The sequence below is a fragment of the Hemitrygon akajei genome, chromosome 11 (genome assembly GCF_048418815.1).
Source record: "Hemitrygon akajei chromosome 11, sHemAka1.3, whole genome shotgun sequence".
In the NCBI taxonomy this organism is placed as follows: Eukaryota; Metazoa; Chordata; class Chondrichthyes; order Myliobatiformes; family Dasyatidae; genus Hemitrygon; species Hemitrygon akajei.
This window is the reverse complement of record NC_133134.1, coordinates 73502807-73527418: the sequence shown is the minus strand read 5'-3', so window position 1 is coordinate 73527418 and position 24612 is coordinate 73502807. Positions and strand designations below refer to the sequence as shown.

General features: G+C 47.2%; 1 protein-coding gene across 9 annotated transcripts in view; it reads right to left on the bottom strand.

The window, feature by feature from the left end:
* Nucleotides 1-1376: 1376 nt before the first annotated feature.
* The window catches only part of LOC140735710 (tropomyosin alpha-3 chain), an 83050-nt gene continuing 59814 nt past the window's right edge, over nt 1377-24612 (bottom strand). For 4 of the 9 annotated variants that reach the window (XM_073061117.1, XM_073061114.1, XM_073061121.1 and 1 more), the window contains 3 exons: nt 20992-21061; nt 18715-18793; nt 10736-11090 (listed from right to left, as the gene is read on the bottom strand). In XM_073061117.1, the coding sequence (XP_072917218.1) occupies nt 11087-11090; nt 18715-18793; nt 20992-21061 (153 nt within the window). In that variant the 3' untranslated portion in view covers nt 10736-11086. Of the gene's footprint in view, nt 3682-10735; nt 11091-18714; nt 18794-20991; nt 21062-24612 lie in introns of those variants that run through there. The other 5 variants (XM_073061118.1, XM_073061116.1, XM_073061122.1 and 2 more) reach the window with 2 other exon arrangements.

Genomic DNA, 24612 nt, shown 5'->3' with positions numbered 1-24612 from the left:
ATTCTGCCCTCTCTGGTCTGCTGCACCATCCACAGCTCAAGGCAGAGCCGATTGTAACCCCAGGCGTACATTCTCCCACAACCCCAGTAACCTTTCATCCCATTCTTCATCTGATAATTATCTAAATATCCGTCTTTAAAATGGTCAGACTGCTTCCATGGCCTGTTGGCTGTTACAGATGTACCGCAGAAAGCACCCTAACTGGTTGTGTCACAGCTCGGTACGGCAACTGCTCTGCCTGTAGGTCATGAACCTGCAGAGAGTTGTGGACACAGCTCAGCACATCATGGGAACCAGTCTCCCCACCATGGACTCAATCGACACTTCCCACTACCTCAGTAAAGAAGCCAACAAAATCAAAGACACCCCCGCTCCCACCGTGGGCATTGACTCTTCTCCCCTGTCAGAGTGGACGTGGAGTGAATGGGCGAGTCTAGGATCAGAGGACACAGCCTCAGAAGAGGGACATCCATTAGTTACGGAGATGAGGAGGAATTTCTTTAGCCAGAGGGTGGTGAGTATGTAGAATTCGTTGCCACAGGTGACTGTGGAGGCCAAGTCATTGGGTATGTTTAAAATGGATGTCGATAGATTCTTGATTAATCAGAGTGTCAAAGGATATGGGGAGAAGGTGGGAGAATGGGGTTGAGAGGGATAATACATCAGCCATGATGGAATAACAGAGACTCGATGGGCTGAATGACCTAATCCTGGTCCTATATTTTATGGTGGTATTACAGTGCAGGGTGTCGGAGTTTGAAGTTCAATTACCAGGTCGTTTGTAAACAGTTTGCACACTTTCCCCTTGACCGTGTGGCTTTCCTCCCACATTCCAAAGCCATACGGGTGAGCTGGTTAATTGGTCACATGGGTGTAAATGGGCAGTGCCAGCTCGTTGGGCCGGAAAAGCCTGTTGCCGTGTTGTATTTCTAGATGAATAAAAAATGCTACGAGCCTGTGATGCTGCTCCAAGCTTTTCAGTGTACTCGTCAGTACAGGTACTCCTGCATCTGACAATAAACTCGACTTTCAGCAGCACCCATCCAGAGCCTCGGGACCCACACCACCAGGTTCAGGAACAGACATCACCCCTCAACCGGAGGCAATAACTTCACTTACCTCAATACCAAACTGATTCCACCTCTGGACCCACTTCCAAGGACTCTACACCCAGGGTTATTTTCCTTGTCTATTTATTTTCTAAATAGTTGTTTCTTTTTGTATTTGCACATTTTGTCAGCCTTTGCATAGATTCTATTGTATTTTGTTCCACTGCAAGAAGATGAACCTCAGGATTCTATATGGTGACATGTACATGTTGACTTTGAATCCCTCCAATCCCAATGGCGGATTAAAGACAGAGCAAGGATCTCAGCTGTATTAACAATTCGGCTTTATTAAACACACATTGGAACAGCTTCCAGAAATCGGTCCTTTATTGCAACATGAAAAAAATCAAAGTTACAAAACTCTCTCTCAAAAAGTCACATAATTCCACTGAAGACAGTTGATACTTCACTCTATGGTCAGGGCTCACACATATTTTGAATCTAATTTCTCTCAGGGTTCATTAATGCCGGTTTAATTCATTGTTTTAAACACAGTTCAAATAAATATATTGTATCTAAGACCTGTATTATAAAAATATCTGTTACTTCAAAAGAATAGTACCACACACAAAATGCTGGAGGGACTCAGCAGGTCAGGCAGCATCTATGGAAATTAATAAACAATCAAGGTTTCAGGCCAAAACCTCGACTGATTAAATCCTGATGAGGGGTCTCAGCCCAAAATGTTGTTCGAGTGGCTCTTATGGACCTGCTGAGTTAATTTTGCATGTGTCACTCTGGATTTCCAGCATCTGCACAATATTTGCGTTTATACTTCAATAGGAACATGTCAGACCTGGTCAGATTTTTGGTTTGCCTATGAACTTGGCTGGCTTTGTATAGGGACGTCCTGAGGTGGCACAAGAGCTGGAATCCGACTGGAAAGGTGATGATGGATGGGAACCATCAGGGTAAAGGAGTGTGCTGGATGGAATCGGACGGGGAGAGAGATTCCAACATCTACAGTCTCTTGTGTCTCCGAGAAAGTCAGAAGGACATGATTATATTGAATTGTGGCACGGAATGTGGTCAGATCTCTGCATGCAATTTTGGTCACCACACTACAGAAAGGACATGAAAGGGAGGGTGCTGAGTCAATTTACCAGGACGCTGCTTAGGTTGGAGTTGGGGGAAAGATTGGATAGGCTGAATTTATTTTTCTTGGGGTGGATGAGGATGAGGGGAGTAAATAACATTTCAAGATGGGGTTAATAGTAGGAAATTTTTCACCAAAGCAGAGGCTAACACTGCTTTAGGTTAAAGCATACAGAGGAAGTCCAAAGATATTTTCCACCCAATTTACACCAAACAGCCTGCATGTTGTTGGGAAGACAATGAGGGAGGAAACCAGAGCACTCTTGGGGGGGGGGGGGGGGGGGGTAGGCAGGTTGAGTGGGTAATTAAAAAGGCAAATGCAATTCATTTTGAGTGTAATAGAATATAAAAGCAAGGATTTCATGCTGAGTTTGAAAGGCTTTGGCTTGACCACATATGGAATATTGTAAGCAGTTTTGGGTCCCGTATCTAAGAAAAGATAAGCTGGCACTGGAGAGGGTCCAGAGGTGGTTTACAAGGATGATCCCAGGAATGAGAGGGTTAATGTGTGAGAGGCATTTGATCACTCTGGGCCTGAACTCACTGAACATTTGCATGGGGAGTGGGGTAGGGGGGAGGAGAGATCTCATTGAAACCTACCGAATATTGGAAGTGTGGGCAATAAGAGTTTCCAGTAGTGGGTGAGTCCAGGGCCAAAAGGCACAGCTTCAGGTCAGAGGGGTGTCTATTTAGATCAAAGATGAGGAGCAATTTCTTTAGCCAGAGGGTGGTGAATCTATGCAATTCTATGCCACAGACAGCTGTGCAGGCCGAGTCACTGGGTATATTTAAAGCGGAGGTTAATAGGGTGTCAAAGGTTATGGGGGAAGGCAGGAGAGGGAAAATTAATTAGGCATGATAGAATGGCAGAGCAGACTTGATGGACCAAATGGCCTCAATCTGCTCTGCTGTTTAATGCTGGGGCGGAGGGAATGTGTAAACTGCTCGCCGGCAGCACCAGAGACAGAAATGGAACTTGGGTCCCTGAAGCAGCAGCTGTACCCGCTGTGCCACTGTGAAACTTTCAGCCAGCGACCCAGTCCAAACACGGGGATTCTCCTCCCGATTCCTTCCTGCAGTCCTCTCCCTCCAACCGACCGAGGTAGTGTGGTGGGGAGCGGGGAAGGTACGCAAAGGCACCCAGCGCAGAGATTCGTTTTACAGGCAACAAGCAGCAGCAGTGGCTTCACATGGAAAGCAGCGAGCGGCCAGGGAACTGTACACGTCATTGCCTTTGCTGGTGGCTTTGACCCGTTCCGCCTGCTGCCCTCGATGTTTTGGCAATGGGGGAGGGGGGGGTTGGGATATCGTTTGGCACTATGGGTCACGGAGCTCAGGGCTTGGCGGAGCGGGAGAGACAAGGCGGTCCAGGCGCCGGGGAGGATGTCACTGCTTCATAAGTTGTGTAGCTCCTGCAGGGTTTGGTCCAGCATCTGGTGCATGTTCAGGTTCTCCTCCTTGTTCCGAGCCAGTTTATCTGTGGGAGGAGGCGGGAAGACGAGTATTAGGAAGGTAAACACGTGGAGAGACGGCAGCTTTAAGTTACTGGGTGTTAACATCTTGTCCTGTGCTCAGTACAAGAGGTGCCAGTATCTTTACTGTCCTAGGAAGTTAAGGAAGATTGGCCTGTCACTAAACTTATACAGACGTACTGTTGAAAGTATCCTGACTGGTCTGCCATGGTGAAGGAAGTGTACAGAGAACGGTGGACACAGAGAAAGCCCCCCCCCCCCACCCCACCACCGAGTACATCTACATGCAGCACGGCCACAAGAAAGCAACATCTATCGTGGCCCTCACCATTGAGCCAGGCTACTACCGTCCGGCAGGAGGTACAGGAGCACTGGGTTCCGCTCCACCAGGTTCAGGAACAGTTATTACCCTACAACCATCAGGCTCCTGAACCAGTGTGGATAACTTCACTCGTCTCAGCAATGAACCTGCAGCTTGTGCTCAGATTTACTTCCCTCTATTTGTACTACTCTTTTTGTTTTATTTTCCAGTGTGTGTTTATGTATAGTTTGCAGAAATTCCCTTTTATTTTCCTGTAAATGCAAGACAATGAATCTCAAGGTTGTCTACGGTAACATTCACAGTTTGAAAATGAGTTTGTTTTGACTTTGGATTTGAGAGTGCAGAAACATTCAAGTTTAAAGACAAAGTAAGCAGTGGACTCTGCCCAATACATCACAGGCACATCGCTGCCCCACCCCCGGTCAGAAGTTCTGCCTCAAGAACGTTGAGGGGGGAAATAAATCAGCCATGATCAAATGGCAGAGCATACACAATGGGCCAAATGGCCAAATCTGCTCCTATCCCATACGGGCGACACTGTCTTCTTACAGATGCCACTGTGCAGGAGGCACAAAGGTCTGGTTCAGGAACGACTACTTCCCTTCTACCAACCAGCACAATCCCGAGCACCGGCTCAATACAGCAACACTGTGACCACTTTGCTCCACAAAGAACTTTGACTTTTTCTGATCTAATTGCGTTCTTTTTCATAGAAGTCGTGCATAATTTATGGTTTTCCTATCTGTGTCTGTGATGCAGCTGAAAGACAGTCTTTTCACTGCACCTGCGCAGACATTGTCATAGACGGGTACAGCACAGAAACAAGCCTTTCATCCCATCTAGTCCATGCCAAACCATTAATCTGCCCTGTCCCACCAAACTGTACCCCTTCATGCCCCATCCAAATTCCTCTTAAACGTTGAAATTGACAACGCATCACCACCTGTGCCGACAGCTTGTTCCACACTCTGTGAAGTTCTCCCTCATGTTCCCATTAAACATTTCACCCTTAACCCATGACCTCTCATTGTAGACTCACCCAACCTCAGTGGAAAAAGCCTGCTTGAATTTATCTAGACCCCTCATAATTTTGTACACCTCTATCACATCACCCTCAATGTTCTACATTCTGAGGAATTAAGTTCTAACCTATTCAGTCTTTCCTTACAACTCAGGTTCTCCAGTCCCAGGCACATCCTTCTAAATCTTTTTCTGAACTCCCTCAATCTCATTTACATCTTTCTTGTAGGTGGGTGACTAAAACTGCACTTAATACTCTAAACTAGACCTGTCCAACATCTGATATAATTTCTACATAACACCCAAATCCTGTGCTTAATACATTAATTTATGAGAAGCTTTCTTTACGACCCTATCTACCCGAGACTCAACTTTCACCAAATTATGGATCTGTATTCCCAGATCCCTCTGTTCTACCACACTTCTCAGTGCCCTATCGCTCACTGTGTAAGATCTACCATGGTTGGCTCTCCCAAAGCGCAATACTTCACAACTGTCTGCATTAAATTCCATCCGCCATTTTCCCAGCTGGTCCAGATCAGCTACAAGTTTTGAAAGTTTTCCTTGCTCTTCGCTACACCCTCAAACTTGGAGTCATTCCCAAATTTACTGATCTAGTTATCCACATTATCATCCAGATGATGACAAACAGCAATGGACCCAGCAGTGATCCCTCTGGCACTCCACTAGTCACAGGCCTCCAGTCAGAGAAGCAATCATCCACTACCACTTTCGGCTTCTCCCACAATGTCTAATCCAATTTACTACCTCATCTTGAATGCCAAGTGACTGAACCTTCTTGACCAACCTCCTATGTTGGACCTTATCAAATGCCTTGCTAAATTCCATGAAGACAACTTCCACTGCCTTGCCTTCATCAACTTTCCTTATAACCCTCAAAAAACTCTATATGATTGGTTAGACACAAAGCCATGTTGACCATCTCTAAATCAGTGCTTGTCATTCCAATTCCGGTCCCTTAGAATACCCTCCAATAGCTGTCCCACTACTGGTGTCAGGCTCATTGGCCAATAATTTCCTGGCTTATTCTTAGAGCCTTTCTTAAACAACGGAACAACATTATTATCCTCCAATCCTCCGGCACCTCACCCGTGGCTAAGGATGATTTAAATATCTGCTAAGGCCTCTGCACCAGCCTCCCACAGGGTCCGAGGGAACACATTGTCAGGCCTTTGGGGATTTATCCACCCTAGTTTGCCTCTAGACAGTGAACACCCCTCTCTGTAATCTGTATAGGGTCCATCTCTCACTGTTGCATGGCCTCACCTCTATAGTCTCTGTGTCCGTCTGCTGAGGAAATACAGATGAAAAAATCTATTTAAGATCTCCCCCATCTCTTTTGGCTCCGCACACAGATTGCTACTCTGATCTTCCCGAGGACCAATTCTGTCCCATGCGATGCTTTTGCTCTTAATGTGTGCAAGTCTGTGAATTCTTCTTATCTGCTAGAGAAACCTCATGTCTTCTTTTAGCCCTCCTGAATTCCTCCTTAAGTGTTCTCTTGCATTTCTTATACTTCTGAAATACCTCCTTGTTTTTCTTAACCAGCACTTCAATATTTCTCAAACACCAAGGTTCCCTAAACCTGTTATCCTTGCCTTTTATTTTGACAGGAACATACAAACTCTGTATTCTCAGAATTTCACTTTTGAAGGCCTCCCACTTACTAAGTACACGTTTGCCAAAATACAACCTGACTCAATTCACTCACCAGATCCTTTCTGAAATCATCAAAATTGTCCTTGATCCTATTTAGAATCTCACCCCAAAGACCAGACCTATCCTCTTCCACAATTATGTTGAAACTAATGTTATTATGATCACTAGATGCAAAGTGTTCCCCGACACAAACTTCTGTCACCTGCCCTATCGCATTCCCTAATAGGAGATCGAGTATCACACACTCTCTCATTGGAACTTCTATATACCTATTAAGGAAACATTCCTGAACACATTTGACAAACTCTTTCCCATCCAGCCCTTTTCAGTATGGGAGTCCCAGCAATATGTGGAAAATTAAAATCACCTACTATCACTACCTTTTGTTTCTTGCAAAAGTCAGTGATCTCTCTACAAATTTGCTTCTCAAAATCCCACAGGCTTATGGGTGGTGTATAGTATAATCCCATTAATGTGGTCATACCTTTCTTATTCCTCAGTTCTGCCCGTAGAGCCTCACTAGGTGTGGACTTGTGCATCTCTACCTTGACTTTTAGGAAGAATCACTGAGCTGGTTGGTGACAGTGGTGACCTCGGTGAAGCAACCAGAATATTCAAAGACCCCACCTACCCTGGACATAATCTCTGCTTTCTCCCCCCAATCAGGCAGAAGATACAAAAGCCTGAAAGCTTGGACCACCAGGGTCACGGACAGGTTCTACCCCGTTGTTACCAGACTCTTAATCGGACCTCTTGTATGATAAGATGGATGGTTGGCCTCTCACAACCTTATGATCTTGCACTTTATCATTTACCTGCACTGCACTCTCTCTGTAGCTTTTACACTTTATATTTTACTTGTTTTAGCTCAGTGCACTGTGCAAGGATTTGATCTGTATGAACGCAGAATGACTCTCCTTTGGATATTGCGTCCTAGCTGTCTATGATCAGTCGATACGCAGTATAATGTGGAGAGCAAGCTGTTGTCCACGCAGGTGAAGAATCCTAAGGAACGGCAGAGACCGAAAGCACTGAACTCAATGTAGGTCTGTTCCCTCAGGATTTCCCCATGAGTGAGTATACCCATAAGGCAGTGGAGGTATGAGATCACAGTTTCCCTCTCCTAGATGAGCTGCCAACCACAGCTGACAAGCCCCATTTAGCCAAAACAACATGCAAGGCAAGGTTTTTCACTGTACCTCGGTACCCCCATGACTAATAAACTACCGACAGTCCCAAGCCCGGCTGCGCAAGGAGGAGGGTTGGCCATGGGGGGCTAACAGCCACACCCCGTAAAAACCCAGATGGACAAAAACCCCAACGGAAGCTGTGTGTGAGAGGAGGGATCACCTGGGGGGCAACTTGAAAGACTGGCCCATGATAATGGTCTCTGTCTAGCTGCTGTCCGTGGCCTATGTCCCAGTAAGGTGGGATGGGCTTTAGAAGAAATACCACCCCGTGCCCACCATCTGTAGGCAAGGGGTAGAATCCATGGGAAGCTCATGTGAACGTTGGCGCAATGGGTGGTAACTTTATTCTGCATTGTTATTGTTCTACCTCAATGAACAGCAAAATGATTTACACAGGAAGGAGGCACCACACATGAGGACAAGGACTGTTAGGATGGAAAACAGCTCCATCCCCCCAGGCTGTGAGACCCTGCCACCACCCAGGTCCCATCACTTATGAAGCACCAGTACTGCTTTACAGTTTACTTTTTAAGCACCTTATGCTACATGCCAACCTTCTGGAATATATTTTAACATTTGTTATTTTTTGTGGTAATATTACTTTGTATGTTGTGTGTGTGGGTTTTATGCACTGTGTTGTGCACCTTGGTCTGGAGGAACATTGTTTCGTTTGGCGGGTTTGCATGATAATGAAATATAACTAAATTTTTATGAACGGTATGCAAAAAAAAACCTTTTCACTGTATCTTGGTACGTCCCACTGATCGCGCTCTTCCCACAGACTTTAGTCAGTACCAAACAAACGCCATCACCCCACTCCTTCCCCAAAGTTGTGACAATCCCAAACTAATTTCACTGTCCCGCACCCTTCCCGCGTCACCCTCAAAGCTTTCTTCTCTACTCCTGAAGGTTCTCAGCCCGAAGTGTTAACAGTTGTATGTGACACTGTCTGCCCAGCCGGGTGCAGGGATGGTGGCAAGATTGTGAAAGTGGGTTTCAAAGACCAGAATTAAAAATAGAACAAGTTTCCAAAACAGAATGCAACAGGTTTCCACCTGGGAAGATGATAGTTGAACGGTTGAAATTTCAAATGTTAGAGGTTGGAAATCAGAAATAGAAAACACAAGCTGCTTAAACACTTAGTGAAGAAACACACACAAAATGCTGGAGGGACTCAGCCGGTCAGGCAGCATCTATGGAGCGGAATGAACAGTCGATGTTTCAGGCTGAGAGCTTTCTGCAGGACTCTGAAGCATTGACTGTTTATTCCCCTCCATAGATGCTGCCTGACCTGCTGAGTTTTGTGTGTGTTGCTCAAGATTTCCAACATCTGCCGAATTTCATGTTTATACACTGTTATTGCTTTTTGCAATACCTCAATGTGGTTATGGTCACAGAAAAGAAACAGGCCCTTCTGCCCATCTAGTCCATGCTGAACCATTTAAACTGCCTATTTCCATCAACCTGCATCCGGACCAGAGCCCTCCATACCCCTACCATCCATGTATATATCCAAACTTTTCTTAAGCGTTGAAATCAAGCATCACTTGCACTGGCAGCTTGTTCCACACTCTCACCACTCTCCCAGTGAAATTTCCCCTTAAACCTTTCACCTTTAACCCATGACCTCCAGTTGTAGTCCCACCCGACCTTAGTGGAAAAAGCCTGCTTGCATTTACCCTATCTATACCCCTCATTATTTTGTTTACCTCTTAAGATCTCCCTTCAACCTTCTACATTCCAAGAAATAAAGTCCTAACCAATTCAATCAAAAAATAACTCACATCCTCCAGTCATGGCAATATTCTTGTAAATTTTCTCTGTACTCTTTCAAGCTACACACACACACAATACTCCAAATTTAGCCTCACCGACATCTTATACAATTTCCACAGACCATCCCAACTCCTGTACTCATACAATGATTTATGAAGGCCAACGTGCCAAAAGCTTTTTTTTAACGACCCTATCTACCTGTGACACCACTTTCAAGGAATGATGGATCTGTGTATCTGTAATCGCAGATCCCTCTGTTCTACTGCACTCCTCAGTGCCCGACCACACGCTGTGTAAGACCTATCCTAGTTGGTCCTCACAAAGCACAACACCTCACAGCTGTCTGCTTTAAACTCAATCTGCTATTTCCCAGATCCCACTGCAAGCTCTGATGGCCTTCCTCACTGACAACTACAGCCCCAATCTTGGTGTCATCCACAAACTTGCTGATCCAGTTAACCACATTATCATCCAGGTCGTTGATATAGACAAAGGACCCAGCACCGATCCCTGCGGCACTCCATTAGTCACAGGCCTCCGGTTATCTACTACCACTCTCTGGCTTCTCCCACAAAGCCAGTGTCTAATATAATTTACAACTTCATCTTGAATACCAAGCAACAGAATCTTCCTGACCAGCCTCCCGTGCTGGACCTTGTCAAATGCCAGAAGTCCAGCTAAATCCACTGCCTTGCCTTTAACTTTCTTGGTAACTTTCCCAAAAAAACTCTTAAGATTGGTGAGACATGACCTTCACCACACAAAGTCACACTGACCATCTCTAATCAGTCCACGTCTATCCAATATACTGTCCCTCAGAATACCTTCCAATAACTTTCTGTTTGGTTATGTTTTTAAACAATCTGTACAGAGGGATTTCATAGCAGAGTTCTTTAACTGTATGACAGTAGATGACACACACAAAAAAAAAGAGCTTGTATTCCCGGCTTGGCAGAGAAATTACTGTGTATAAAGTGGGTCCAGTGGCTGGTGGTGAAACGAGCTATGGGAAAAACTAGACAGTTCTCAATATTTCTAAAGCTCCACATCAACTTGGACACAAGAGCCGTGTGCAGTCAGTCATACTGAAATACTTTATTGAACAAAATGGCCGTGATGGAAGGATGTGGTGTTAGACAAGCAACGAGGCAGACAAAAGTGTGAAAAAAAAAAGACCTTTCACTACAAACTGGAAATCAAGTGACAAGCACAGGTAACAAGAAGAGAGACGGATTCATGTTAGAGTAGGTGATGGTGGACAAAGGGCAGGAGGGGCGAGGAACCAGACAGGGCTGAGAGGGAGAGAGGGGGGAGAAAGAGTCCAAGTGTGGGAGCCTGAGAGACGCAAAGCAGCCACCTGCAGTCTGGAGCCTCCTGCAAAGGCAACAGGGCGAAGACTCTTGCAGATCAGTGGCAGTGGAGTTATCTGTGCAGAAATAACCAGGGAGATGAGGGCAGGGGGAGAGGAAAGAGAAAGAGAGAGGCATGACCACATTAGGTTCAGAGCAGGCTCACTTACCACAATCCTGAGGACCTGCCTTTCTCTCTTTTTCCATTCCCCATTCTCTCCTCACCTGCCCATTACCTCTTTCCTGTTCATCTTCTCCTTTGCTTTCTCCCATGGTCCATGAATCCTATTAGATTCCATTTTCTTCAACCTTTTACCCCTTCCACCTATCACCCCCCTCCCCCACCCACCTATCACCTGCCAACTTGTCCCCCTCCTCACCTTCTTATTCTGGTAACTTCCCTCTTCCTTTCTGGTCCCAATGAAAGGTCTTGGTCCACAACATCACCTATTTATTTCCCTCCATAGATGATGCCTGACCTGCTGGGCTCCTCGTGTGGTCTGTCTGAGGACTGGGGACAGACCCAACCAGGACACTGGTGGCTTTGTTCTGGTGAGGTGCAGCCTGCTGAAGGATCAGGGCACCAGCTCAATGGCTAGAATTTTGATATCCATCTTATGAGGAGTGAATGGTGAAGCCAATGAGAGCACGCCACACCTTTCTCAACCCTTGTGTTCTTTGCTGTACCCCAAACAGTTAAACCTCTCCCTCCCTCCCTCGACCATTACCCTCCCACTCCACAGGTTGGCATCAGCTCCCAAGACAAGTAGCTTCTGGGGATTTACTGACCAGAAACTGCCATCATTCTATTTACTTCTGCCACCCCACCTCCCCCACTCAAACCCTTGCCCCGTGCGCTCCCCCAGCCCTGTCCTGCCGTGCAGATGACAACCCGAGGCACAGTAACAGCGCCAGCGGTCCAGTCCCCGTGAGGAGTCTGCACATTCCCCGTGACCGAGTGGGGTTCCTCCCACGTTTAGGGTGAGTGAGTTGTAGACATGCTATGTTGATGCTGGAAGCATGGCAACACTTGCGGGCTTGTGTGGGTTGTTGACACAAGCAATGTTTTCATGCGACAAATAAAGCTAATCTTAATTAAATCTCTGAAAACCTCCCACACATTTCTTTGCTTCTGGGCATGTGAATCTTTTACTTGAAACTCCAAATGCTGAGAGTTACCAACATTGTATTTCAGATTTCCAGCATCTGTGGTTTAGTTTCGGTAATTAGTTGTGTTTTTAAAATTTATTTTAATTTTAAATTTTTGTCCATTTGGTTTTTCTCTTCCCCCATGCACGTTTAGAGCATTCATTACCAGGCAGCCCTGCCTTCCGAGCCATGCTCTCTTCTCGATGCTGCCCTCAGACAGGAGGTACAGGAGCCTGAAGATTCACACCTCCAGGCTCGACAACAACTTCTTCCTCACTTCAAACATGTTCTTGAACCAACCTGAAAAACCCGAACACTACCGCAGACTGTATTTCTTTTCTCTCGTCATCTACTCGTTATATTTAATTTCCCATGCAAGTTATAGATCTGTTAATTTAACTTCTGTCCTCATCATACTGTACTGCCAATGACAGCAGTGAACTTGAGCCAATACGGAGACATGAGATATCGATGGGGGAAAATGGAAGCCCGAAGGTCAAGTCTGTGAATCTAGGCCACAGACCGGAGGTTAGAGCCTGAGTGTCCAGGGCAACCCGAAGCAGGCTGTCCTGGGACTCGAGGTCTGTCTGTGAGGGTGAGTCGCTTTATTTTGCTCTGTGTTGTCCTGCTGAACCCTGTCGACATACTACATTGCCGCTGGAATTTGTGGCGACATTTGTGGGCTGACCCCAGCCACATCCTTGGGTGTGGTGGTTGTTAACACAAACGATGCATTTCACTGTATGTGTGATAGATAAATCTGAATCTGAAAACACACAAATACGGGTGAGGGCTGGGTGGGGGAGGGGAACCCTGCATTCTGAAAAACATCTCAGATGTCCCACATTGGGGGTCTCATCTTGAGAACGGATGCAGCAGAAACAGAGAAACCGGGAGAAGAGAATGGCATAATTTCTGGAGAAGGGTGGGAGCAGGGGTACAGTTTGTCTTCCGAGGTGGAGACAGATAAAAGGGGAGAGAATGAAAAGTCAGTCACGAAGCTGAAGAAATTGAGGCGCTCTGCATGGGTGCAGGAAGCAGCATCAACACATTGGGAAGAGAGCTGGGGAGTGGTGCTGCAGCAGGTTTGAAACATGCAATGCACTATTTAAAAAACTGCTCTACAAAGAGGCAGGCATGGCTGGGGCACCCACTCACGTGCCCATGGCTACATCTTTAATTTTTGTAGAGACTGGGAGGAATCAAATGAGCATCTATTTGGGTTGGGTGAGCACGTCTCACTAGGTTTAGGGTGGAGACGGGTTCAAAAGTTTCAGAGAGTTGTAGACTCAGTCACTCCATCATGGGGACCAGCCTCTCCAGCAAAGAGCATCTTGAAAAGAAGGAAGCACAAACCGTTAAGCATGCTCACCACCCAGGAAATGCTCTTCTCCCTTCTCATTACTACCATGAAGGAGGCGGTACAGGAGTTCACACTTCCCCTCTGCCACCAGATTTCTGAAAGGTCCGTGAACACTACCTAACTTTTGCTCTACTTTAAAAAAATATTTATTGTAACTCAGTAATTTTTAAATGTATTGCACTACTCTGTTGCCACAAAGCAACAAATTTCACAACATATGTCAGTGATATTAAATATGGTTCTGACTCACTTGTTAAACTAAACCCTCATCTATCCCCTCCAGTGGAGCAACAGAGTTGCCATCCACCCAACATTACCAACGCATTTGATCCGACTGTTGCCATCCACCCAACATTACCAACGCATTTGATCCGACTGTTGCCACCCAACCAATATTACTAACGCATCTGGTCCGACTGTTGCCACCCAGCCAATATTACTAACGCATCTGGTCCGACTGTTGCCACCCAACCAATATTACTAACGCATCTGGTCCGACTGTTGCCACCCAGCCAATATTACTAACGCATCTGGTCCGACTGTTGCCACCCAGCCAATATTACTAACGCATCTGGTCCGACTGTTGCCACCCAGCCAATATTACTAACGCATCTGGTCTGATCGCTGTTGGATGTTCCCTCACTCTATGAACTTATGACGAGGGCATCACAGAGACAGCTGTGTGGTTTGTGAGTTCTCTTCTGATTGAGGCAGTCAGTCTGCTGATCATCAGGAACTGTCTTGCTGTTAACACAGAGGCTATAACATCTGACCGGGACGATTCTGTACATAGAGAGCTGGAAATTCCCATAGGGTAGGGATATCAGATTTGTGGCAGAAAATCCCAGCACACAGCTTCCTGCAACTATGGATACTGTATGAATGATTTTAGTAAAAGGAGGAAAAATAACATCATTTGGAAGCATTGTGGGTTCAAGGGAGAGTTATAGATTTATACAGCATGGAAAAAAGGTCCTTTGGCCCTACTTGTCCATGCTGATCCAATCTGGGTTAGTACCACTAACAGCCTGAAAGGCTAGCAATACTTTATCTGAGAGAGTTACAGACCTGTCCTCATGGGTACAGTATGCCAGTTATGCAGCGTCAGACCCATCCTCACCGGTACTGTACCCCGGTGTTATACAGTGACAGACCCGTCCCCACCGGTACCGTACCCCAGTGTTACACAGTCACAGACCCGTCCCCACCGGTACCGTCCCCCGGTGTTATACAGTGACAGACCCCGTACCCCGGTGTTACACAGTCACAGACCCGTCCCCACCGGTACCGTACCCCGGTGTTACAAAGTGACAGACCCGTCCCCACCGGTACTGTACCCCGGTGTTACACAGTGACAGACTCGTCCCCACCGGTACCGTACCCCGGTGTTACACAGTGACAGACCCGTCCCCACCGGTACCGTACCCCGGTGTTACACAGTGACAGACCCGTCCCCACCGGTACCGTACCCCGGTGTTACAAAGTGACAGACCCGTCCCCACCGGTACTGTACCCCGGTGTTACACAGTGACAGACTCGTCCCCACCGGTACCGTACCCCGGTGTTACACAGTGACAGACCCGTCCCCACCGGTACCGTCCCCCGGTGTTATACAGTGACAGACCCCGTACCCCGGTGTTACACAGTGACAGACCCGTCCCCACCGGTACCGTACCCCGGTGTTATACAGTGACAGACCCGTCCCCACCGGTACCGTACCCCGGTGTTATACAGTGACAGACCCGTCCCCACCGGTACAGTACCCCGGTGTTATACAGTCACAGACCCGTCCCCACCGGTACCGTACCCCGGTGTTACACAGTGACAGACCCGTCCCCACCGGTACCGTACCCCGGTGTTACACAGTGACAGACCAGTCCCCACCGGTACCGTACCCCGGTGTTACACAGTGACAGACCCGTCCCCACCGGTACTGTACCCTAGTGTTATACAGTGACAGACCCGTCCCCACTGGTACCGTACCCCGGTGTTACACAGTGACAGACCCGTCCCCACCGGTACCGTACCCCGGTGTTACACAGTGACAGACCCGTCCCCACCGGTACTGTACCCTAGTGTTACACAGTGACAGACCCGTCCCCACTGGTACCGTACCCCGGTGTTATACAGTGACAGACCCGTCCCCACCGGTACCGTACCCCGGTGTTACACAGTGACAGACCCGTCCCCACTGGTACCGTACCCCGGTGTTACACAGTGACAGACCCGTCCCCACCGGTACCGTACCCCGGTGTTACACAGTGACAGACCCGTCCCCACCGGTACTGTACCCTAGTGTTACACAGTGACAGACCCATCCCCACCAGTACCGTACCCCAGTGTTACACAGTCACAGACCCGTCCCCACCGGTACCGTCCCCCGGTGTTATACAGTGACAGACCCCGTACCCCGGTGTTACACAGTGACAGACCCGTCCCCACCGGTACCGTACCCCGGTGTTATACAGTGACAGACCCGTCCCCACTGGTACAGTACCCCGGTGTTATACAGTCACAGACCCGTCCCCACCGGTACCGTACCCCGGTGTTACACAGTGACAGACCCGTCCCCACCGGTACCGTACCCCGGTGTTACACAGTGACAGACCAGTCCCCACCGGTACCGTACCCCGGTGTTACACAGTGACAGACCCGTCCCCACCGGTACTGTACCCTAGTGTTATACAGTGACAGACCCGTCCCCACTGGTACCGTACCCCGGTGTTACACAGTGACAGACCCGTCCCCACCGGTACCGTACCCCGGTGTTACACAGTGACAGACCCGTCCCCACCGGTACTGTACCCTAGTGTTACACAGTGACAGACCCGTCCCCACTGGTACCGTACCCCGGTGTTATACAGTGACAGACCCGTCCCCACCGGTACCGTACCCCGGTGTTATACAGTGACAGACCCGTCCCCACCGGTACCGTACCCCGGTGTTACACAGTGACAGACCCGTCCCCACCGGTACCGTACCCCAGTGTTACACAGTGACAGACCCGTCCCCACCGGTACCGTACCCCAGTGTTATACAGTGACAGACCCGTCCCCACCGGTACTGTACCCCAGTGTTATACAGCAATAGACCCATCCTCACTGGTACTGTACCCGTGTTATACAGTGACAGACCCGTCCCCACCGGTACTGTACCCTGGTGTTATACAGTGACAGATCAGTTTCCTTCTGCTGTTATATAGTTACAAAAACCAGCACAATACAAAAGCATGCTTGATGAAGGGAGGGACACAGTTACAGGGATGTTGATTAGTTATATGGGATGGAGCTGGGGGCCTGTTCACATTACTGGGGAGTGATTCGACAGCGGTCAGTGGGGAGCAGGTGGTTCAGGAGGGACTTGGGAAGGAAAAGAAACATGAGAAAGGAACTTGGTCTTCAGCTCCCAGTGTATCAGAGGCAACCTCTTCAGCAACTAGGATTTGGGTTGTTTCTGTGTCTGAAGTGTCCTAGGACAACCTGAGCTACTGAAAGGTGAAGCTAACCGTCTGCCTCTACAGGTCAACTTTTAATATGAAGGAGACTTGTTTAGAGAGGGTGCACAGGAGATTTTCCAAGGTGCTGCCTGGATTAGAGAGTATGTTTATGAGGATAGGTTGAGCGAGCTAGAACTTTTCTCTTTAAAGAGGCATACAAGGTAAGAGACATTGAAAGAGTGTATAACCAGCATCTTTTCCCCCAGGAAAACAATGGTGAATACAAGGGGGGCATAACTTTTAAGTGATGTTGGAAAGTAAAGGGGAGATGTCAAGAGCTACGTTTTTGCACTGCTGGGGGTGGTGACACAGGCAGACACATCAGGGATATCTTAGATGGGCACAAGGATGAAAGAAAAATGGAGGGCTCTGTGGGAAGGAGGGTTAGAAGGTTAAAATAACGAAGTCATAGGTTAACAGTGAAAGGTGAAATGTTGAAGGGGAACTGGAGGGAGAAGCTCTTCACTCAGAGGGTGGTGGAAGTCATGTGTGTGGGTTAGATTTCAACATTTAAGAGAAATTTGGATAAGTACCTGGGTGGGAGGGGCATGAAGGGCTATGGTCCAGTAGGAAGTCAATGTGACTAGGCAGAATAATAATTTGGCACAGACTAGATGGGCCAAAGGGCCTGTTCTGTTCTATCAGAATCCAGGCATTGGGGGGAAGATGTCCTTAATAGCCTTCATCTCGACAAGCTGGGAGAGAAAGAGAGAAGCCATCTCCCTGGGCAGTTACCTTTTAGATAAACTTCTTCCACAGCAGCAGAGTGAAGATAGGCTTTGTCCAAAAATAAAAGGCACAGAGTCTGCACGAGGGCTCGGACAGGTTGGGAGAGAGGCCAAAGTGATAGGTGGAATACAGAGCAGGGAAGTGTGGGGTTATGGACCGGTGCAAAAACTAAAAGGTGGGGACTGCTTTCTAAATGGGGAGGGATTCAGAAATCAGAGGTGCAAAGGGAATTGACAGTCTGAGTCCAGGGGAAGCCCACACAGTGAGATTGCGTGGCCACCCCCAGCACAGCCTCTGACTGTTAACACAAACAACGCATTTCACTGTATGTTTCGATGTACATGTGATTAAGAAATGGATCTGAACTCTGCAGGTAGCACAGGAGACCAGACTGAACTCTGGTCAGTGGAGATGAGAGGCAGAGGCTCCAATAGTTACTTGATTAAAACAATCTTTTCCTTTTGTGCAGACTCAGGGTCATGAAACAGAGCGCACCAGGACCGTTTCTTCCCCTCCACTGACTTGCTGAGTTCCTCCAGCGTTGTGTGTGTGTGTGTGTGTGCTGTTGTTGGGAAAGTGTCAGCGTCTGCAGGTTGTGTCATGAGCAGTGGCTGAACACAGCTGCACTGTCTGGACTACATTGAAAGCAGAGTTCCCACTGACAGAGGGTCGCATCTAGTGCTATGTACAAACACACATATGCACATGCAAGAACACACCCACACACTCACAGAGCACACGGGCACACATGCCCGCCAAATAGACCCGAAACACAAGGTTTACGGAGGCTGTGCCAGATTGTGAGCAGAAGCTGTTACACTGTGAGATGGACAGATTACCACGGCGGCGTAGGTTAGTGTTATGTCCCAGCCGTCACTGATGGTCATCTGTGAGCTGGACCCTGTGGTTAGAAACCAAGGTGATGCACAGACAAGGGCACGAGCGCAAACGGGCGGATAGTTACATAGAAGTCATGTCGTTCAGGGCGTGGTCCAGCTCCTCGCTGATGGCTTTATACTTCAGTTTCTGAGCGTACAGTTCGTCTGGCGCAATGAACGCGCAAAGCGGCCAGAGAACGAGAGGAGGTGGAGAAAGGCAGCAGTGGGCGGAGGTTCAGGGGAGAGGAAAGAGGAGACATGGGGAAGGAAAGGTGAGGGTGGACAGAAGGGAATGAATCAAGAGAAAGAAAACATGAAATGTTATAAAACTGGAGAGATTTATATATAGCAACCACTTGAAATAGAGGTAGCAGACAAGAACAGTTCAATCTCTAACAGAAAGTGTGCACATATGGTGTATATCACCCATGACGTGTGTACGTGGTTGTTGTGGATATGTGTGTACGTGGCTGTTGTGGATATGTGTGTACGTGGCTGTTGTGGATGTGTGTGTACGTGGCTGTTGTGGATGTGTGTGTACGTGGCTGTTGTGGATGTGTGTGTACGTGGCTGTTGTGGATGTGTGTGTACGTGGCTGTTGTGGATGTGTGTGTACGTGGCTGTTGTGGATGTGTGTGTACGTGGCTGTTGTGGATGTGTGTGTACGTGGCTGTTGTGGATGTGTGTGTACGTGGTTGTTGTGGATGTGTGTGTACGTGGTTGTTGTGGATGTGTGTGTACGTGGCTGTTGTGGATGTGTGTGTACGTGGCTGTTGTGGATGTGTGTGTACGTGGCTGTTGTGGATGTGTGTGTACGTGGCTGTTGTGGATGTGTGTGTACGTGGCTGTTGTGGATGTGTGTGTACGTGGCTGTTGTGGATGTGTGTGTACGTGGCTGTTGTGGATGTGTGTGTACGTGGCTGTTGTGGATGTGTGTGTACGTGGTTGTTGTGGATGTGTGTGTACGTGGCTGTTGTGGATGTGTGTGTACGTGGCTGTTGTGGATGTGTGTGTACGTGGCTGTTGTGGATGTGTGTGTACGTGGCTGTTGTGGATGTGTGTGTACGTGGCTGTTGTGGATGTGTGTGTACGTGGTTGTTGTGGATATATATCTGTAACCCTGAAGTCTTTATGAATTTGTAACTTTTGTAAAATGTAATGTGACAAAATGGGGTCTAAAAAATCCCAATGTACTTTGCTGGTTTGCACGGGAAAACTGACACAAATCTATGTGTTTCATGGGAGGAAGATGTTTTCTCCTGACACACGATTTGTTTTATGGCCAGACATGTTTTAACAACAGAGGGAAACAGGATGGGGCTTCTAAAGATCAAATGTCAGAACAAGATGAGGATGAAGATCACAGAGGAATATAACGGACCATCCCAATTACTGTTCTCTTGCGCTTTGGTTGAAACACGTTCGAGAGCTGCTCTCCAGCATAATGTTTAGACCGCTTGCAAGTAAAGTGATAAATGCACTAACACTGTGATTCACTCTGAAATTGTTGTATTTTGTTTCTTTATATTAGGAGACCTAGCTGAATGGTACACAACACCGTGCACGTGTGTGTGCAGGCATGTATACCGGTGTGTAGATGCACACATATGCATTCACTCACATACATGTACAACACCGTGCACGTGTGTGTGCAGGCATGTATACCGGTGTGTAGATGCACACATATGCATTCACTCACATACATGTACAACACCGTGCACGTGTGTGTGCAGGCATGTATACCGGTGTGTAGATGCACACATATGCATTCACACACGTACATGTACAACACCGTGCATGTGTGCGTGCAGGTGTGAATACCGGTGTGTAGATGCACATGTATGCATTCACACACGTACATGTACAACACCGTGCACGTGTGCGTGCAGGTGTGAATACCGGTGTGTAGATGCACACGTATGCATTCACACACATACAGGTACAACACCGTGCACGTGTGCGTGCAGGTGTGAATACCGGTGTGTAGATGCACACGTATGCATTCACACACATACAGGTACATCGGCATACGCTTCTGCTTGCGTGTTTGTAGATGCCAACATGCCCAAATCAGTGTGTAGGACCTGAGCCATGGAATCAGACCACACTTAAGTAGCCAGGGAGGGACTCTTTGGGATGTTGACGATCTTGAGGTACAGCAGGGAAGCTCATCTCGCTCTGCACACATTGAGATGCAGTGGAAGTTGAAGGTGCATGATTTACATGGGATGTCTGACGATTTGACAGGCACCACACAAATGCAGATGCGCTCTGAAGTCACTATCACCAGACACACTGAGTGAAGTGTGATCTTCACTCACTGGCCGCCAGGGTCATACCGAAGCAGCAACAGGTCCACATACCTTCTAAATCGTCGATGGTCTTCTCCAACTTCGCTACGGTGCGTTCTGCAAACTCAGCGCGGGTCTCAGCCTGGGGGCAAAATGGGCAATATTAGTGTCACCGGCACAGTAACTCATGCCTAATTATCATCTCCAGGAGCAACTGTTAACCAGAAACCCTCCAGGATCATCTCCCTCCTCCCCTCATTTTAATCGAACTACACACCAAGCTACCAATATGAAATCCAGTGAACATAGGCTTGGTGCAAGGGATTAGCTTTATGGAGTTTCTTTAAGGAAAAATGGCGAGTGGTTTATGGAAGGCGTTCCAGAATCTTGGGCTTGGGTGCCACACCATCCTCCTCTAAGCTCATCTACAAGCTTGAAGACACCACCATTTTGTGGGGCTGTATCTCAAAAACAGTGAGTCGGAGTACAGGAAGGAGATAAGAGAGCCTAGTGACATGACGTCATGACAACAACGTCTCCCCCTCGATGTCGGCAAAACAAAAAGCTGGTCACTGACTTCAGGAAGCAGGGTGGAATATACAACCGGTTTATCAGAAAGCTTCAGGTTCCTGGTGTAAATATCACTAGCAATTTCTGCTGGTCCAGTCATGTAGACTTTGGCCAAGACAGCACAAAGCCCCTGCTGTCTCACAGGATTAAGTAGAGTTAAGAAACTTTAAAAAGACCCTGAGGGGGGAGTTATATACAAACAGTAGCCAGAATTTGGGCTACAAATTACAACGGGAAATAGAAAATGCATGTCAAAAGGGCAATGTTACAATAGTCATGGGGGATGTCAATATGCAGGTAGATTGGGAAAATCAGGTTGGTGCTGCATCCCGAGAGAGTATTTGTAGAATGCCTGCTTTTTAGAGCAGCTTGTGGCTTGAGCCCAGTAGGGAACAGCAATTCTGGATTGAGTTGTTATCTAATGACACAGATATGATTGGGAAGTTTGAGATAAAGGAACCCTTGGGAGACAGTGATCATAATATGATGGAATTCACCCTGCAGTTTGAGAAGCAGCAGCTAAAATCGGGTGTATCAGTGTAACAATGGAGCAAAGGGAATTACTGAGGCACGAGAGGGGAGTTGGCCAAAACTGATTGGAAGGGGACATTAGTAGGGATGACAACAGAACAGCAATGCCTGGTACTTCTGGGAGAAATCTGGAAGGCGCAGGATAGATATATCCCCAAGATGAAGTAGTATTCTAAAGGGAGAATGAGGCAACCGTGGCTGACGAGGGAGTCTAAGGCAGCTTAAAAGCGAAAAAAAAAAAGCAAAATTAGAGGACTGGAAAGTTTTTAAAAACCAACAGAAGGGCAACTAGAAAAGCAATATAAAGAAAAGAAATATAATAGTTAGCTAGCCAATAATATAAAAGAGGATACAAAATGCTTCTTCAGCTACACAAAAAGAAAAACGAGATTGGATGTCAGACCCCTGAAAAATGATGCTGGAGAGGAAGTAATGGGGACGGAGAAATGGCGGAATTACAAGTATTTTGCGCCAGTCTTCACTGTGGAAGACACTAGTAGAATGTGGGAGTGTCGGGGGGCAGAAGCAAGTGACACTGGTGTTACTAAGGACAAGGTGCTTGGGAAGCTGAAAAGCCTGAAGGTAGATAAGTCACCTGGACCAGATGGTGAACACCCCAGGGTTCTGTATGAGGTGGCTGAAGAGATTGTGGAGGCATTAGCAATGATCTTTCAAGAATCACTAGATTCTGGAATGGTTCCCAAGAACTGGAAAATTACAAATATCATTCCACTCGGTAAAAGAAAGGAAACTATAGGCCAGTTAGCCTGACTTCAGTGGTTGGAAAGAAGATCGAGTCATTTGTTAAGAATGAGGTTTCAAGGTACTTGGAGATGCATGATGAAGCAGGCCAAAGTCAGCATGCATCTCTAAAAGGGGAAATTTTGCCTGACAAATCTGTTGGAATTCTTTGAGGAAATAACAGGGAGGATAGACAAAGGAGAGTCAGTAGATGCTTTTTTTTTGGATTTTCAGAAGGCTTTTGACAAGGAGCTATACGAAGGCTGCTTAACAAAATAAGTGCCCCGGTACTAGAATGGATAGAGCAATGGCTGATTGGCAGCAGGCAAAGAGTGGGCCTTTTCCGTTTGGCTCGGTGACCAGTGGTGTGCTGCAGGGCTCTGTGTTGAGGCCACTTCTTTTCACTTTGTATGTCAATGATTTGGATAAAGGAATTGATGGCCTTGTGGCCAAGTTTGCAGACAACATTAAGATAAGGGTAAAGGCAGGAAGTGTTGTAGAACCAGCGCAGCTACAGAAGGACTGAGATTGGGGGAATGGACAAAGAGGTGGCAGATGGAATATAATGCATGGCCATACACTTTTGCAGAAGGAATAAAGGTATCAACTATTTTGTAAATGGGGAGAAAATTCAAAAATCAGAGGTGCAGAGGGACTTGGGAGTCCTCGTGCAGGGTTCCCTAAACTTCCCTAACTTGCAGGTTGAGTTGACAGTGAGGAGGGCAAATGCAAAGTTAGTATTCATTTCAAGAGGACAAGAATACGAGAGCAAGGATGTAATGCTGAGGTTGTGCAAGGCATTGGGCAGACTGCAAATGGAGTTTTGGGTCCCTCATCCAAGGAGGGATGTGCTGACATTGGAGACGATCTATAGACAGCTCTGGGCTAGTACTCACTGGAGTTCAGAAGAACAAGGAGGGATCTCATTGAAAACTGTCGAATATTGAAAGGTCTAGATTTAGTGGGCATGGAGATGATGTTTCCTGAAGTGGGGGAGTCTAGGACCACAGGGCAGAGCCTCAGAATAGAGGGATGCCCATTTAGAACAGAGTTGAGGAATTTCTTTAGCCAGAGGGTGGTGAATCTGTGGAATTCATTGCCACAGGCAGCATTGAGTATATTTAAGGCTGAGGTTGATATGTTATTGATTAATGAGTGTCGAAGGGTATGGGGGGGGGGGGGGGGAAGGCAGGAGAATGGGGTTGGGAGATCAGTCACGATGGAATGGCAGACTTGATGGGCCAAATGGCCTATTTGGCACATCCCCAGTGACACTCATTAATTTTTGCCCCACAGAAGAAATCATATAACCATATAACAATTACAGCACGGAAACAGTCCATCTCGGCCCTTCTAGTCCATGCCGAATGCTTACTCTCACCTAGTCCCACTGACCCGCACTCAGCCCATAACCCTCCATTCCTTTCCTGTCCATATACCTATCCAATTTTACTTTAAATGACGATACTGAACCTGCCTCTACCACTTCTACTGGAAGCTAATTCCACACGACTACCACTCTCTGAGTAAAGAAGTTTCCCCTCGTGTTACTCCCAAACTTTTGCTCCCTAACTCTCAACTCATGTCCTCTTGTTTGAATCTCCCCTGCTCTCAATGGAAAAAGCCTATCCACGTCAACTCTTATCCCCCTCATAATTTTAAATACCTCTATCAAGTCCCCCCTTCAACCTTCTACGCTCCAAAGAATAAAGACCTAACTTGTTCAACCTTTCTCTGTAACTTAGGTGCTGAAACCCAGGTAACATTCTAGTAAATCTTCTCTGTACTCTCTCTATTTTGTTGACATCTTTCCTATAATTTGGTGACCAGAACGGTACACAATGCCTGCAT